Source organism: Bufo gargarizans, chromosome 7, assembly GCF_014858855.1.
Source record: "Bufo gargarizans isolate SCDJY-AF-19 chromosome 7, ASM1485885v1, whole genome shotgun sequence".
NCBI lineage: Eukaryota > Metazoa > Chordata > Amphibia > Anura > Bufonidae > Bufo > Bufo gargarizans.
The window spans coordinates 14,607,007-14,620,074 of NC_058086.1; the positions used below are offsets into that span (position 1 = coordinate 14,607,007).

The following is a 13,068-nucleotide window of genomic DNA, read 5'->3' on the forward strand; positions in this document are numbered from 1 at the left end:
GGGAGACTCAGGTATAAGATCTGTTATAATGAAGAACACAGATTGCTTTTGTGTGCAGTAGATACCGATTGATACCTACACCATAAACATGTAGATAGTGGTTTGAGATAGCTTAAGTAGATGTTGTGGACCATCTGAAGTGTACAGGGCCTACCAACTCTCCCCTGACTGATGATGTCAGGGGAGTTAAGGATCAGACATATTGGGTTTCAACTGCCTGTCCTTCTGTCCCTCCTTTCCTTTCTGAAAACACATGCATGCTCAGCTGAGTAGAGCGTACATGTGTATGGGAGATCAGGAGTGATAGGCTATCTTAAAGGGTTCGCTGGGATTTTTGCAATGATGGCCTAACCTCAGGATAGACCATCAGTAGCAGATTGGGATCGGTCCGACACCCTGCTGATCAGCTGGTTGGGAGTAGCTCCAGAGCTATAGAGTTCCATCCACCATGTAGTGGCCAGAGCTGGTTAGTGCAGCATTGCTTTCATTCACTTCAATGGTAAGCAGCTCTATCCACTACTCAATAGACAGAACTGTGTAGTTCTAGCATCAGAGCTACTCCCGACCATCTGATTGACAGCGGCACAGGGTGTGTGATCCTGCCAATTATCAGATATTGATGGCCTATATTGAGTGTAGTCAATCAATGTAAAAATCCAGGAGAACCCCTTTAAGTGTTTGGCCAGCCTTCTCTCTGGAGAACATTAGGATTGGGCAGAACTATTCAATTTGCCTGACCCTTTGAGATGACATCAGGTAAGAATCAGAAGCTCTCCATACACATTAGATTGTCGGTCAGTCCTGACAAAAACGGCAGGTTCGACTGACAATACACTAGTGCGTATGGGGGCCTTTGGCCTGAACAGAGCAAGATGATGGACATAAGGCCATGTGATTAGTATTATGTTCAACCCCTATTCAGGAGGCTGCTGTTGTGGGCATAGAATAAATGTGAGCAGAATTGGGAATTGGTGCCTAGCAGGAATTGTACAAATGTCCTGGTTGAACCTTCACGATAATGGCGCAATGTAATATCTGACTACAGGACATGAGATGTAGTCTGGAGTTGTAAAACTGGTATTAGTAATAAAATCTCTATTTTCTGCTAATGTTCTCTTACATTCAAACCAATTTGTAGGGAGTTACACCCCGTCTCCAGGAGGTCCTTTCTCAGCCCTCACGCCAAGCATGTGGCCACAAGACATACTTGCCAGATATACTCAAGTAAGTACAAAGTATAAAGTAAAACTCCACTTATTAGAAAGTTCCAAAATCTGCATAAAAAGCTGAGTTACAGGATACATGATGTTTTATTCCCTGTTCATACATTAACCAAAATAAATAAAAAATCTATTCCTGCTATTAGAGAGCAGAGTAATTTTTCTGAACCCCCGCATGGTAATTCTGTTGGAAAAATGCCAAGAATGAAACCTGCAATAAAATCTTAATGTCATACAAATTCAAATTTGCAGCAAAATCCACCATAGAAAATCTCTGCTGTATGTGAACTCCTCATTAGAAAAGTCTGAATATGAAGATATGAAACATTGTCTGGTCCAAAAGCAATCATCAGTATTCTTAACCTTTTTTTGAGAGCAGCTAAATACCAAGACACACTTTTTTAGCAATCTTACTAAAAAGTCCCTGCATCTTACAGTTCAAAGTCAGGGTACCCAGCAGCTACCAAGGGCTCTATCTCAGGCTGTATAGCAGCTGCAGATCACATTGGGTTCTAAAGCCTCTATTTCCAGCTATACCACAGGTAGCATGGAGATTGTGGTTTTGTTTTCTCACCCATATTCATTGGGGGACACAGGAACCGTGGGTATAGCTATGTCCTCTAGGAGGCGTTGACACTGGTAAAAGCTGTTAGCTCCTCCCCTGGTAGCTATACCCCCTCCAGCCTGGGGAGAGAGCTTCAGTTTTTTCTAGTGTCAATAGAAGGCAAGACCTCCAGAAGATGTTTTATTTTAGTTAATTTTTTTTCTCTTCTTTTATGTGGGAAACAGTGGTCACCTCGCCTCCCTGTTCTCTCGGGGGGAGGAGAACAGGTGGACCAGGGCAGCCTCGCTCCCTGCATCCCGCCAGCCAAGAGGTCACCTGTCCAAGTCCCTCTTCCAGCTTCCTGCCACTACAGTGCCAGTAGCTTAAGGGGTGACGGCACTCTGGCGCAAATTCTTCCTGCACTGTTACCCCCTCCCCCAGACACCTGCTGAGCTCTGCCCTCCGGTCCTCTAGAAAGTATGGACCCCCTTTCCTTAACCCTTCCTGGCCAGCTTCCTTTTTAGACAAGCACCTGATTACTGGGGTTCTACCTCTTGTACAGTGTGCCATAATGTGGAGGAATTTAACCCCTTCCTGCCTCTTGTCATGGAGGCCGGCTTGCTAGTTTAAAAAAATAAAATAAAAATGTGCATTCATACGGGTTCCACTCCACAGCCCTCATCACCGCAGGACCACCCTGTGTGGTCCCAGCCTGGGCCGTGTCCTATCTCGGATAAGTTTGGGGACATAGTTCCCAATCCTCCCTCCGGGGCCGTTTGGTTGATAATTCTCGACCTTCGCAAATCCATTTGGGGACATAGTTCCAAATCCGCCCTCCGGGGCCGTTTGGTTGATAATTCTCAACCTTCGCAAATCCCGTGGAGGACAGTTGAAGCATTCCCAATCCACCCTCCGGGTCGTTTGGTTGGTAATTCTCCACCTGCGCAATCCAGTGAAGGACCTCTGCAGGATTCCAATCTGTCCTCCGGGGCCGTTTAGTTGATAATTCTCCACCTGCGCCATACAGTGGAGAACCTCTAGACTTCCTAGTCCACCCTCCTGGGTCATTGGTTGATAATTCTCTACCTGCGCAATTCAATAGAGGACCTCTGACATTCCCAATCCACCCTCCTGGGTCGTTGGTTGATAATTCTCCACCTGCGCAATTCCGTTAAGGACCTCTGACATCCCAATCCACCCTCCCGGGTCCTTTGGTTGATAATTCTCTATCTGCGCAATCCAGTGGGGGACCGCTGGAACCTCCCAATCCACCCTCCGGGGTCATTTGGTTGATAATTCTCCACCTGCGCAATCAAGTGGGGGGACTGCTGCCACTACTCAATCCACCCTCCTGGGTCGTTTGATTGATATTTCTCCACCTGCGCAATCCAGTGGGGTCCGCTGGAACCTCCCATCCACCCTCCGCGGTTGTTTGGTTGATAATGCACAGCCTTCGCAATCCGGTGGAGAGACCTCTGGAAGTTCCATTCCACCCTCGGGTAGTTTGGTTGATAAGTCCCCACCTGCGCACTCCACAACTGCCAGGAGCGAGATTCTGAAGGGTACCCCTACGCGCAAGCGAACCGCAGCAGGACATCTTCTCCTCTAATATCTCTGCACCCCCACCCTTCCTCCCTGGGTCACGCTCAGACACACCCTCCCTCACTGGGGAGGGTCCGTCCAGGGAGCTCTGATCTCTGATTCAGACCCTGACATGAATCCAAAGTAATCTCCTCGAGATTGCGTCTAGGTGGGCAGCAGTTCTTGTCGTATGCATTGACCCTTCCCTAGGCAGAGTGCCTGCACTATTTCGGGATACAGTAACTGCCTTTCACATTGTCCCCTGCCATAGGTAGACTAAGTACGATAACATGGGGTTCGGGACCTGTCATATGCATAACTGTCAGTGGCACGATGACATTATCACTGGTTACATTGTGTGCTGTATGCATTACCCCCTTACTTAGGTGCAATATTTGCACTCCACAGGGTACAGGACTCGCCATATCCACTAGTTCTCGTCGTGGGCATTCGCCCCCCTTCATAGGTGGGGTATTCTCCCTACCACTGACCAGTACTTGCCGTATGTTCACCTTCCTTAGGTAGCTAATTGCACTACCATTGAATACGGTTCCGACTGTCGCGCTAGCCTTCCATAGACGGAGTGTTGCACATCACTGTTTTCTGTCGCTTTACCCCCTTCCACAAGTGATCCACTAGCGGGGAATAACTAAACATCTTCAGATGCTGCAATTCTGAGGCACCACGGCTCTAGGTGCCTTTCGCTTATTTTCAAGGGAGCGTGGCAAGTCGGTACTTGCAGATGCCCAACACTCTTACTCTAGTGCTATATGGGTGCCACCAGTGGACACGGTGGCTATTCCTCATGGTACCCTTCCTTTCCTTTAGTGCTGGTTTTGCGCATGATTATAACATCCTCTGTCTTCTCAGGGGGTTTCCTAGCATCACTTACGTGTGCCAGAGGACCCCCATCTCCATGGGCCTCCCTTGTTCCAGTCGGTCCTGATATTGTCCGCATTAATACGTAATGCGTATTCCTTTGCACATATACGGTGAGTACGTTCCAGCAAGTCGAGTGTTTTTACTGACTCCGTATTCTCTATCTACCACTTCCCCTTCTCTGGGAAAGTGGTTATGCTGGCACTCTGGTTTAGCTCCTACAGCTTGTTCTCCTCCACAGGTGCAGCTTTTCACTAATGCTCGAGTTCGTGGTCGCTCCAGTGGGACATCCCCCTCAGGTAGGGGTCCTACCCTGGAGCTAGCTTGGCAGTTGCGCCTGTTCAGCTACTTTTGTATAGCGCCGGTCTCAGACGGGGAATGGGCTTAAACCTAGCCTATTCTTCTCCTGTCTTTTCTCCTCTGGCTCATGGTTCATAGCCACCCCGCATGCCTTGGTAGTTCCTACATTGCTACCTTCCCTCATCGACATTTTCACGAGGTATTTGTTTGGTGGCCTTCCATTCCAGGCACGATCTGGGCCCGACTTGTGGGCTGTGGCTCCCCTCTTCCATTGGTCCGGGTGTGCTAACGGTATCTACACGAAAGCTTCCCACCTTCTCTCCAGAGCCAGAGTTCCGGAAGCTCCTTCCCAGAGTTCTACGGGAGATCAGAATGGAGGACATTCAGACAAATCCTAGTCGCTCCGAATTGACCCCGTCGCGCGTGGTATGCCGACCTCCTTCTCCTTCCTGGAGACGTCCTTTGGTCACTGCCACTCAGGCGACCTTCTTTCACGTGGTCTGGTCTTACATCAGCATTCTATAATGGCGTGGCTATTGAGACCGCCATTCTGACGTGGAGAGGGTTTTCGGCGGATGTCTTCCGCACTATGATTCAGGCCAGGAAGCCTGCATCGCCCAGGATCTATAATGGGACTTAGAAACATAGAAACATAGAATGTGTCGGCAGATAAGAACCATTTGGCCCATCTAGTCTGCCCAATATATCTGAATCCTATGAATAGCCCCTGGCCCTATCTTATATGAAGGATAGGAGGTCCCAAGGACTTGGAGGTCCTTCCTGGGCTTCTGTGAAAGTCGGGACATCCCCTCACAGTTTTTTCTCTCCCCACGGTCCTATCCTTTCTACATTCAAGATTGGACCTTGGTTTAGCCCTTAGTTCCCGATGGGTCAGGTGTTGGCGCTTCTGTCCTGGGGCAGCTTTCCAGCATCCTCTGGTGCTCATGGAAACCTTCCTTCAGGGAGTGGGACATACGGTTCCTCTGTACCATCCTTACAGTCTTGGGATCTGAATATAGTTCTCTCAGCCCTCCAGTCTTCTCTATTTGAGCTATTGCGGGAGATCTCACTCAGACCTATGTCCTGGAAGGTAGTTTGACTATCACATCAATCAGACGGGTGTCCGAGTTGGGGGTGCTTTCTTGCAGAGAACACTTCCTGGGCCTTCACAAGGATAAGGTGGTTCTCCGGCCCATTCCTTTTTTTCTCCCGAAGGTGGTCTCTGACTTCCACATCAATGAATAAATTGTCTTTCCTTCACTGTCCCTCTCCCAGGGAAGGGTGTTACGTCAGGGCTCTGATCATTATCGGCAGCCTTCAGTCCCTTCCGGTGTACGGAACCCTTTTTTTGTTATCCTGAGGGTCCTCGCAAGGGATTAGCGGCCTCCAAAGTGGCAATTGCACGATAGATTCGGTCTGCAAGTGCTGAACCATACCGCACCCGAGGCGGGGTTCCGCCCTTAGGTGTCACGGCTCGCTCCACTGGAGCGGTGGGCGCTTCTTCGGCTTGGAGGAATCACACTTCGGCTGTACAGTTGTGTAACGCGGCTACTGGTCCTCCTTACACACATTCACAAAATCTTACCAGGTGCATACTTATGCATCGGCGGACGCTTCCTTGGGCCGCATGGTCTTGCAGGCGGCAGTTTCTTAGATGCCAGCAGGGACGCTTGCTTCCATGGGTCTGTGGTTTTTCCCTACCTCGTGAACTGCTTTTGGACGTCCCACGGTTCATGTGTCCCCCAATGTATATGGGCGAGAAAAGGAGATTTTTGTATAACTTACCAGTAAAATCTCTTTCTCACTCTTCATTGGGGGACACAGTACCCACCAGTAGTGTTGTTCGGCCACAGTCGTGGCAGTTGCTGGTTTGAACCCCGTTGGGTCTTTTGGCATTGTTGGTGTTCCATGTTTTTTCTTAGTTGGCTTGCTTCTCCTACTGCTTGTACACAAACTGAAGCTCTCTCTCCAGGCTGGAGGGGGTATAGCTGCCAGGGGAGGAGCTAACAGCTTTTACTAGTGTCAACGCCTCCTAGAGGACATGGCTATACCCACGGTTCCTGTGTCCCCCAATTAAGAGCGAGAAAGAGATTTTTCTGGTAAGTTATACAAAATCTCCTTTTACAGCCTGAGCTAGACCAAGTTTAATTAGCCCACCCCACCTCAGCCGGCTCTCCTGTCTCCCATTATAGAGGAGAGGCATAGATCCTCCACTCCTTGTGTGACTGTACATGACCATACGGGGGTGGATTACATGGACTTCTGTATATGTCATCCAGGCCCCTAAATCAATCTGACTGCATAATTGGTGTTTCATTGTCACATAAAGGAGGTTATTTTTTTCAGAAAAGATAAACACTTGTTCATCTAACCACCCTACTGCACCCTAGGTAGGTTGCATATCTGTGACCACCTACAGTATAGACAGTCTTCTTAGGTAGCTGAATAGTGCACCCCTAGTTATTCATATATTGGACCTTTTTATCCTATGGACATGCAATAACTTTATCCTATGGACATGCAAAGTGCTCAATCTTTCTTAATCTGGAGCTGATAGGACCTGGACTATAAAATATTCTGGATTACTGGACAGCTGTAGAAAATATTCGTAGCTTACTTCTGTGTATAGAGAGCCACAAAGAAGACAGCATCAAAGTAAAATACTAATACAAAACACAGTACAGCATGTCTCTATCAGTTTTAAATAGAAGTTAACAGCTGGCCTTGTGAAATTCACGATTGCCATGGAGAGATGTGAATTTGCAGCTTATTCTTCCATTTTAAGTGTTGTCTGTACAAGCATGTATCCATATGGCAGTGATTTCAGTGAATGTTTTATCTATTCTTTTTCAGAAGGAGCAGACTGTAGATCAGCCCGAGTTTCGTTACGATGAGTTTGGATTCCGAGTAGATAAAGAAGGTGAGAACATCCATGGCTATAAAGCCATGCCCTAAAACCTTGTATGCAGTGTGAGAATATGACTTTCTATGTATCCCCTGTCAGGTCATTTATGGGGTATTAAACCAATAACGCCGAAGGGGAATGAACGGTGCATGTATTCCGTGGGCCTCACAATGTACTGTACATGCACCACCGCCACGAATATATTTCATTACTGCACATGTGTCGCAGCCAGATTTCAATGCTGAGGTCAGCCAAAACCAAGGGGATGGCATTTGGCCGAGTATGCTGACAAGAGTCTGAGCACTTGCTGGGCTCGTGAGCAACCTGATTACATAATGGAATATTTTTTAAGCCTCTTACCCTCTTTAATACCAATAAATGACCAGACCAGTATGAGTTACACATTATCCACTTCATGTGTTGCAGATGGTGCAGAACCAAATTCAAGTAAGTTGTTGGGAATTCCACTTACAGAAGATCCCCAGCAGAGGTTAAAGTGGCAGGCCCATCTAGAATTCACCCACAACCATGATGTAGGAGACCTAACGTGGGACAAGATTGATGTGACCCTCCCCCATTCTGACAAGTTACGATCCCTTGTGCTAGCTGGAATCCCCCACAGCATGAGACCACAGGTAATCAATACTGAAGGCATCAGAGGGGCACTGAGGTTTTATAGAGACATTTTGAAAGTTTTGATTGGTGGGGTCTGACTGCTGAGTCCCCCACCGATTTCTAGACCAAGAATAGAGAAGTGTGTGCATTGTCTCTGACAAATTAAAACTCAGTGACCCTTTAATCTTTTTTAAACAATTAATGTTACCTGACAGCCCCCCTAAACAGAGCATGGCTCTATATATAGTGACTGTTATAGAGTGCCCCCTCCCTTAGGTGTCTACCAAAATGCTACCATCTGCAGAAGACAGCGGCTGACCTACCGAGATCTCTTCAGTCGCAGTGTATCAGTATAAGTCTACATTCATACGACTGTATGTGTTTTCCGGGCCGCAAATTGCAGATCTGCAAAACGCGGATACCGGCCGTGTACTTTCCGCAGTTTGCCCTATGAGAGAAATGCCTTTTCTTGTCTGCAATTGTGGACAAGAATAGGACATGCTCTATCTTTTCTGCGAGGCTGCGGAATGGAACTACGGATGCGGACAGCACACAGTGTGCTGTCCGCATCTTTTGCGGCCACATTGAAATGAATGGGTCCGCATCCGTTCCGCAAAAGTACAGAATTGATGCGGACCCAAAAATATGGTCGTCTGAATGCACCCTTACTGAGAGTTGGCCGTACTTCCATCCATTAAATTACCTGCACCCCAATAAATGTCTGTCACAATTCAGTTGTTTCCAGTGGTTATATAACGCATTGAAGTTGTTCTGTTATTGCCCAGCTCTGGATGCGGCTGTCAGGTGCCTTACAGAAGAAGAGGAATTCAGAAATGACATACCGAGATATTGTACGGAACAGCTCCAATGATGAGACATTAGCTGCTAAACAGGTATGGGAGACAGTCAGTACATTGTTCACATAGCTTACATTTCTCATTGGAATTGATTACTTTACTTAGAGCTTGTTGACCTTGTCACGGTTAGAATTTTTTCTTTGTCTGTCCCACAATGGCCTAATGTTACCTGATGTTAATTTTTGAAAACTGCCACCTAGTTGTTGGTCTTTGCATATTATACTATGGATTAGGGGTGGGCGATATGCGATATAAATTTGTGCCACGATATGGATTTTGTGCATATCGCCGGACCGCGATATGACCACGGAGCGGTAGTAAAGATCGGTTACCATGACAGCCAGGAGTCACGCTACTGAAGTCCTGGCTGCCATGGTATGTTAGTGAGCAGCATTATACTCACGTGCGCCGTGGCCGCCGGTTGCTCCTTCTTCTGTCTGTGCGGCGCATTGCTAATGCGGCACACGTGAGGATAATGCTGCTCACTAACATACCATGGCAGCCAGGACTTCAGTAGTGTTCTGGCTGCCATGGTAACCGATCGGAGCCCCAGCATTACACTGCTGGGACTCTGATCGGAACTGCCCACCTGCCACTAATGATTATGGGGGGGGGGGACCCTGTGGCCACTGCCACCAATGATTATACTGGGAGGGAGGGGGGGTGTGGGTTTTGAGTTACAAGAGGGGGCTGATCAGAGGGAGAGCTGGGAGGGCTGAATCAGAGGGAGAGGGAGAGGCTGAGGGGGCTGATCAGAGGGAGAGGCTGAGGGGGCTGATCAGAGGGAGAGGCTGAGGGGGCTGATCAGAGGGAGAGGCTGAGGGGGCTGATCAGAGGGAGAGGCTGAGGGGGGCTGATCAGAGGGAGAGGCTGGGAGGGCTGATCAGAGGGAGAAGCTGGGGGGGCTGATCAGAGGGAGGGGGCTGGGGGGGCTGATCAGAGGGAGGGGCTGGGGGGGCTGATCAGGGGCTGGGGGGGGCTGATCAGGGGCTGGGGGGGCTGATCAGGGGCCGGATCAGGGGCTGGGGGGCCGGATCAGGGGCTGGGGGGGGCTGATCAGGGGCTGGGGGGGCTGATCAGGGGCCGGATCAGGGGCTGGGGGGCCGGATCAGGGGCTGGGGGGCCGGATCAGGGGCTGGGGGGCCGGATCAGGGGCTGGGGGGCCGGATCAGGGGCTGGCTGCCATGGTCAGCTCCCTGCTGTTGTGTGCACAAAGCACAGGGCAGCAGGGAGAGTGTAAAGTCCTATTCACCCTAATAGAGCTCTATTAGGGTAACTATGACAAGGGTTCTAGCCCTTAAGGAGGCTAATAGTGATTAAATAAAAAAATTAAAAAAACCTAAGTTTAAACACCCCCCCCAAATATAGAAAGCAATATATCGCATATCGCACATGCTTAAAATTATATTGCAATAGAGATTTTAGGCCATATCGCCCACCCCTATGGATTCACTACTTCTGAAATTCTCGTCCGCTTTGCTGGCACTGTACAACGCTGCGACTGCAAATCGACACCTAAGAATACCTGAACACGATGCTGATTTCCACAAGAAATCTGCACCAAAAACGCACAGAAATCTATTACGTTTTGGGTACTGATTTGATGTGGGGGGTTTTCGCAGATCTCGCCCTTTCATTGATAATGGTAAAATCCGTACAAAAGAATAGAAACAATAATTGACATACTGCAGATTTCAAAATCCGCACAACAGGTCAATTTCTGCACCTAAGAAAAAAAAGCAAGGCGTACATTTGTTGAATCTCATACACAGCATATTCCACAAGCAGCACATACAGATCTTGGTACGGAAACGCCAAGAAGACCGCACGAAAATCCACATAAACTGAACTGCTGTGTGCAAATGCCCATAAAGTGTTGAAACCCACAGTGAAAATCTGCATCGGTTGGAAAAGAATTGACAAGCTGCATGTTCTGCACTGCAGATTAACTGTATATGCGCATGGCAGAGTAGTGTCTGCAGACTTTCCGCTACAGGTTTCGCTGCATTTCTGCCCTAAATCTTAAAGTATTACTTGCAGATTTTGACACGGATTTGCATCAGATCTTTGCCTTTTGTTCTCGTGTTGGTTTTTTGCTGTCTGCGTGTCATCTGTGTTTCACGGACACTGTAATTTTCAAAGCATCTCTTCCTAATGATCCGTGGATAGCATACGTGGTTTTCACAGACCCATAGACTATAATGGGCGTGATGGATCCTTGGACACGGACAAAATAGAGCATGCTTCAGTGGTAAAACGTATGAAATGGGTATGTGTACTGTCCGTGGAGAACACGTAAGTGGACATGTGAATGAGGCTTTAAACTGCAGATGTTTTACAGAAGAAAGAGCTCCTATTACGCACTATGTCCATATACCTTAATTGCTGCAAGCCTGCAGTATGTTGATTAGATTTTTAAAATCTCTACTGACCTGGCTCTGTAATCTGCTTCAGATTTTTACCTGAGGCAATCTGCAGGTGAAACTCGCATCATTTCTGTCTCGTCTGAGCTTAGCCCAATACTGTTGTAGTCTTTCCCCGAGCAGTGTTCATGTATGTCCTCGGTGTTCTTGGAGAAGTGCAGTCGTACTTCCTGCCCACAGACTTATTCTGTACTATTATTTCAGCCAAATACAACATTTCCGTCATATGCACACGGTTCTATTGCATGCAAAAAAATCTGTAGCATAATACAGTACCAGCTAAGTAGATGAGAACGAGTAGGTGCCACTATACAAATGTACGGTCGGGCATCCTGACTTCAACTGGTTTGACCCATCTGGTCCATACATACTAATACATGTTCCTGCCCTCTTTCCAGATTGAAAAGGATTTGCTTCGCACTGTGCCCAGCAATGCGTGTTTCTCCAATCTGCAAAGTGTGGGTGTGCCTCGCCTCAGAAGAGTGCTGCGCGGCCTGGCATGGTTGTACCCAGATATTGGGTATTGCCAAGGCACAGGCATGGTGAGTTTTACATTACAGGGTTATGCTTATAGTATTCCTCGGGTAGTTAAGGTTTGCTTGCTGACTGCCTCCATGTTTTCAGGTGGCTGCATGCTTACTCCTCTTTCTGGAGGAAGAAGATGCTTTCTGGATGATGAGTGCCATTGTAGAAGACTTGGTGCCAGCTTCTTATTTCAGCACCACCTTGATTGGTGTTCAAACAGATCAGCGGGTACTAAGACACCTCATAGTTCAATACCTCCCACGACTGGACAAGCTGCTACAGGAACATGATATTGGTGAGAATCATTATGTAAGATTATCTGAAACTTTTAAATACATAAAGGGAATCAACAAGGTAAAAGAGGAGAGAATATTAAAAAGAAGAAAAACTGCTACAAGAGGACGTTGTTTTAAATTAGGGGGCAAAGGTTTAAAAGTAATATCAGCAAGTATTACTTTACTGAGAGAGTAGTGGATGCATGGAATAGCCTTCCTGCAGAAGTGGTAGCTGCAAATACGGTTAAGGAGGTTACGCATGCATGGGATAGGCATAAGGCCATCCTTCATGTAAGATGGGGCCAAGGGCTATTCATAGTATTCAGTATATTGGTGAGACTAGATGGGCCAAATGCTTCTTATCTGCCAACACATTCTATGTTTCTATTATGTAATGTCTGTGGCAGAGATTCAGGCAAGAGTCCTCTTTGCTGATTCTGGAATAGAAAAAAAAAAAGGCCAATTCCGGAATCCATACTGGAATCCTGGCAGACCTCATTGTAGTCAACAACGGTGTCTGGCGTATGCCAGGTCCGACTTGCATTTTTCTGTTCCTATGCTAGAAGAGAAAAAACGAGATTTTTGTGAACTCACCTGTAAAATCTCTTTCTCGCGTAGTTCATTGGGGGACACAGACCGTGGGTATAGCTGCTTGCTGCCACTAGGAGGCGACACTAGGCTAAGAAGTGATAACTCCTCCCCTGCAGGCTATACCCCCTCCAGCCTGGAGAGAGCATATCAGTTTGTGCCCAAGCAATAGGAGTAGGAGAAAAAAATCAATAAGGAAAATACAGTAAACAACCAGTAAGTGACAACATCAGTCGGATGAACCAGAACTGAGGACCATACTGGCCCACCAACCGCCAATATGTGCGGCAAACAGAACACTGGGTGGGAGCTGTGTCCCCCAATGAACTACGCGAGAAAGAGATTTTACAGGTGAG

General features: G+C 47.7%; 1 protein-coding gene across 7 annotated transcripts in view; it reads left to right on the forward strand.

Moving 5' to 3' along the window:
• SGSM3 (small G protein signaling modulator 3) overlaps positions 1-13,068 on the forward strand; it is a 58,192-nt gene that overhangs the window by 17,957 nt on the left and 27,167 nt on the right. For all 7 annotated transcript variants that reach the window (XM_044300968.1, XM_044300971.1, XM_044300969.1 and 4 more), the window contains exons 3-8: positions 1,139-1,224; positions 7,378-7,444; positions 7,856-8,064; positions 8,830-8,937; positions 11,723-11,866; positions 11,949-12,144. In XM_044300968.1, the coding sequence (XP_044156903.1) occupies positions 1,139-1,224; positions 7,378-7,444; positions 7,856-8,064; positions 8,830-8,937; positions 11,723-11,866; positions 11,949-12,144 (810 nt within the window). The remainder of the gene's footprint in view (positions 1-1,138; positions 1,225-7,377; positions 7,445-7,855; positions 8,065-8,829; positions 8,938-11,722; positions 11,867-11,948; positions 12,145-13,068) is intronic.